This window comes from Cibotium barometz, chromosome 3, assembly GCF_041138505.1.
Source record: "Cibotium barometz isolate CiBa-2024 chromosome 3, ASM4113850v1, whole genome shotgun sequence".
In the NCBI taxonomy this organism is placed as follows: domain Eukaryota; kingdom Viridiplantae; phylum Streptophyta; class Polypodiopsida; order Cyatheales; family Cibotiaceae; genus Cibotium; species Cibotium barometz.
The window spans coordinates 49043470-49047592 of NC_141048.1; the positions used below are offsets into that span (position 1 = coordinate 49043470).

The 4123-nt window shown below is 40.9% G+C and overlaps 2 protein-coding genes across 2 annotated transcripts; both read left to right on the forward strand.

Annotated features, from left to right (window-relative positions):
• LOC147640186 (cytochrome P450 709B1-like) lies at positions 1-2499 on the forward strand. Its single transcript, XM_086823376.1, has 4 exons — positions 1-481; positions 702-931; positions 1412-1665; positions 2038-2499. Exons 3-4 carry the CDS (start codon positions 1415-1417, stop codon positions 2492-2494), a joined length of 708 nt encoding a protein of 235 aa, XP_086679502.1. The 5' UTR covers positions 1-481; positions 702-931; positions 1412-1414; the 3' UTR covers positions 2495-2499.
• A 520-nt stretch (positions 2500-3019) lies between these two features.
• On the forward strand, positions 3020-4123 carry LOC147640187 (uncharacterized). Its single transcript, XM_086823365.1, has 2 exons — positions 3020-3151; positions 3267-4123. The coding sequence occupies exons 1-2, from the start codon at positions 3079-3081 to the stop codon at positions 4121-4123; spliced, it is 930 nt and encodes a 309-aa protein (XP_086679491.1). The 5' UTR covers positions 3020-3078.

The following is a 4123-nucleotide window of genomic DNA, read 5'->3' on the forward strand; positions in this document are numbered from 1 at the left end:
CACAGCCTTAATTAGTTGTCTTAAACCTTCACACGGCCACCGTCAACTCGTGTTAAGCTACTCCTCGACCTGCTAGCTTTGGTAATTGGCTTCAGCTTGCTGCTGCTACTACTAATTGGAATTAATCAGTCCAAGCTAGCTAGGATGCAGCCAGCTGTTGTAATGGAGCAGCTCTTACCCTTCGACGTTGCTGGCTATCATGGAAGAGCTCACTCTCTTCTAGTCCTCTATTCTAGTACGCTAGCCGCCATCGCTATCTTCTCTCTGTTTATTTACCTTCTCCACGTCTATTACTTGAGACCGGCTTCGCTTACGAGGGCTTTGCTGCAGCAAGGCTTCTCACCGTGTTGCCTTATCGCCCCATAGCCGGAGATCTCCCTGAGCTCAAGCGTTTGGAAGCCCATTCCTTCCCCCGCTGATCACCATCTCCTTCTACCCCGTATCCTACCCTTCTACAACAATCTCCTCTCCAAGCACGCAGGTATTATAACAGCTCATGCATCTCTAGATTAATCCCTGATTTACCCTGCAGGTAGCTTAATTCTTATAACTCAAAATCTCTAATCATATCGCAAGATCTTGATCAAATTTCAGAATAATCGGATCAGCTCTTAATTACTTGTCGATGTGTGTGTGTGTGTTTTTTTCTCTTTTTTGGTTTTGTTTTTTGAAACAAATTGTTGGGCTTGTTTGTGCTGCAGGTTCCCGCCGCCTGGTTTATTGGTGGGGTAATCAGCCCACCTTCTTGATTAGCAACGCAGACGATGCGAAAAGCGTCTTGTCTTCCGATGCGAAGCAATTGCAGAAGCCCTACTTTGTCACGGAAGGCTTCAATCGGTTGCTAGGCAAAGGGCTTCTCTTGGCCAATGGTGAAGAGTGGCACCAGCAACGCAACATCCTTCGTCCCGCATTCTTCTCCGAGAAGCTCAAGGTTTGTACTTAAGCTAAGCTTGAAATTGAGCCTAATCTTAATTGAGGTTAGTTTTATCTACATCTTGAAGTTACTCCTAGGAGGCATCCAATCAAACATAATGTACTCTAAGTTCTAGTTATAAACTAATAAAAAATTTCCATTGTACACACGTTTTAAAGCTAGTGCCACACTCACTCTGTCACTCACACACACACACACACTCTCTCTCTCTCTCTCTCTCACACACACACATAAAAGGAAAATAATGAAAGGAAAAATAAAATATTGACGTTCATTTTTTGTACAGGTATTTGCATTTTGAATGAACATGGCAATCTAACACATGTGCTTTTGATTGAGATAATCCTCTAATTTTAAATTATGAACTACTATTTATGAATGCGCTATTTTTTCAAATTTATTATAATTCCGTTCTAACTTGTATTGCAATAGTGTCTAATTAGTTTGATTCTTTCTATTTTCATCCTGTGGTGGTAGGAGATGGTGGTTGACATGGTGACTAGCTCATTGGAGATGGTGGAAGCATGGGAGAGCCAGCTTAGCAAACAACCTCGACATGTGGCAGAGCTAGAGGTGGCACATGATATCAAGAATACGACAGCTGACATTCTGGCCCGTAGCTCATTTGGGTCAAGCTACGTGAAAGGCAAAGCTGTGTTTGAGAGACAAGAGCGCCTCCTCGGTCTCCTCAACAACCTCACCGTCCAAAATAGTGTTATCCCATTCTATCAGTAAGTCTTTTAGATGCTAGCACTCAAAGAATCTTTATGGATAAAGCTAAACTAAAAGTTGAAATTACCAATTCGTGGATAACTTGTTGCTCTTCAAGAATACATATTCTATATTCATTCGTATTATTTATCTAAGTGCTTATACGGTCCATTGCTTCTAGCAGCTAATGTAGTTGTTATTTACATATTTAGACGTTGAACTACTAAATATGTGGCACACATTGTTTACACTTACTGTTGTTGTTGACTCTTTGATAGTAGCTGAGTGCTCGATGCCTTCTTAGCTATTTTTTAAAAAACTTTACTGATACAATCATCGCTATTAATGGAACATTTCTAATAGGATGTTTCTATTTAATGGGGATGATGCAGGTTCCTTCCCACCAGTATAAATCGTGAGATAAAGGAGATGGAGAAAAGAAACAACAAAGAACTTCATGAGATCATAGAATTGAGGAGAAAGATAGTCAATGCAGAATCAGAACGTCATTCTACTTATGGGACTGATTTGTTGGGCTTGATGTTAGCTGCAGAAGAGGAGCAAGAGGTCCAGCTCAATGGCAAGCCAACTCGCCTCACCACACAACAAGTGATAGATGAATGCAAAACCTTTTTCCTTGCAGACCATGAGACCACTTCAAACTTACTTGCATGGACCATGGTTTTGTTATCACTTAACCAAGAGTGGCAAGATAAAGCGAGACAAGAAGTTTTGGAAGTTTGTGGAGACAAAGGTGAACCTAAGGCGGAGCACCTAAACAAGCTCAAAATTGTAAGGTCCCGACTCCCAATTAATATTCTTATTGTTTGTTTTTTAGATTCTTTTTAAAATCTTGTTTATGAGGAGGGGGGGAATCATTAATAATTTTTTACTCTGATCAAAAAATCATTTTCTTGCAAGTAATTTCACTATGTTTGATCTTATTATTACGAGCCTACAACTAGAACCTATTAAACTTTTCAAATTTCTTTTTAATCAAGCTTGCTTTTTTTCTTTCTATTTTTAAAATTACATTGGTAATCTTAGTCCACTAGTAATTCTCCTAGGTATGAAGTTAGTCTAAACTCCACCTTCTTTTTCTTCTAAGGCTAAGTGAAAGTCATGTCGGCTTGTCAAAGAGGCCACCTAAATTAGTGATCTCATTGGTAAAAAGCCAACCTTGATCTCTCTCTCTCTCTCTCAGTGCGAACCAAAATCGTAATCATGCTAGTTCATGTAGGTGATCATTATTTTTTACAAGTTAGTCTAAAACCATAATCTACCTTATAAATCAAACTTAAGTTAAGTAACCCAAGTATCACAGCACAAGGGGAGCCCACAAAGTCTCTCGCAGATACATAGGGTTAAAGTCACACCATTGGAAGGGTCGCATAGTGGATCTCAAGCAGGGGGCTGATGGAAGCAAGCAGGTGATGATCCAACACGTGTACAAGGCATCACAACTCCGTGTTGACAATGCCAATCACAAACGCTTTCCTGCAAATTGTAAGTTTTATTTGTGCTTCTTGTTTTATGGGCTGCACTGAGACATGCTAATATCATTTCATGTTACTACGGAAGCTTGATTTTTTCAAGTGTGTTCTTGTAATGTTCTATGCAGACATCTTTCCGTCGACATTTGTGGAATGGGAGCCTTTAGAGGCCCTTTCTGGAACCTTTGAGGTGCACCACTTTGAAATCGGCAAGCTACTATATACTGGTTGTTCGGCATCAGAGCTTTTAGAGCGCTCAGTTTTCTTCTTTTATGTAGAGTATATTGTACCCACGTCAAGAGATGGTTCTGGGACTCTACGGAGGCTCCCTACACCAAGTCTCACGGACCATGATTGGCCAAAGTCCGAAAATACTTTGGTTGCACTAGCTAGGCGTCAGATTGAGATTGATGTGTGCAATGCAATGAAGTGCACCTATGGGTCACATCGTGCAACTCTCACGTTCTTCATGCCTTTACATTTGTTTGTGTTTTTGTTCAAGGAGGCTGATGTTCACCGGACTCCTACAATGTGGATTGCAAAGGGAGGCACAGTAATGAGTGCCTTTTTGCCACCTTCGTGGGATTTGAAGGTTATTCAACATCAGGGTGACAAGATAAAGTGCATGGTGGTGTCGGAGAAGATGGTCGTTCGGTACCAGCTTGGAAAGCAACAACTCTCTATTATCTTTCCTTACAGACGTTGGAAGCTGACTGGAGGCGAATGGCAAGCACTCGATTCGGACATCAACGATGCAGAACAGCTTGATGTACATGTTAGCACGCAAGCTGATGTGTGGGATATCGTAGTAAATGCTGATTGGAATATGGCGAACCTAAGGGAGTACTTAGGCCTTAGGTTTGCACTGAAAGGTGACTTTTCATTTGTGATTGATAACACACCTCTACGTAAGAGGAAAGAGGCATCTTACTTTTGTAAAAGCATTCCCTTCCATAGATGTATCCATATCAAGCAAGCTATGTAA

Bases quoted from the DNA above. Each gene is read 5' to 3' on its own strand.
- LOC147640186 (XM_086823376.1), top strand. From the start codon at position 1,415: ATGGTGGTTGACATGGTGACTAGCTCATTGGAGATGGTGGAAGCATGG. The intron at 1,666-2,037 runs GTAAGTCTTTTA...GGGATGATGCAG, and splicing joins AGTGTTATCCCATTCTATCA to GTTCCTTCCCACCAGTATAA.
- LOC147640187 (XM_086823365.1), top strand. From the start codon at position 3,079: ATGATCCAACACGTGTACAAGGCATCACAACTCCGTGTTGACAATGCC. The intron at 3,152-3,266 runs GTAAGTTTTATT...TGTTCTATGCAG, and splicing joins CAAACGCTTTCCTGCAAATT to ACATCTTTCCGTCGACATTT.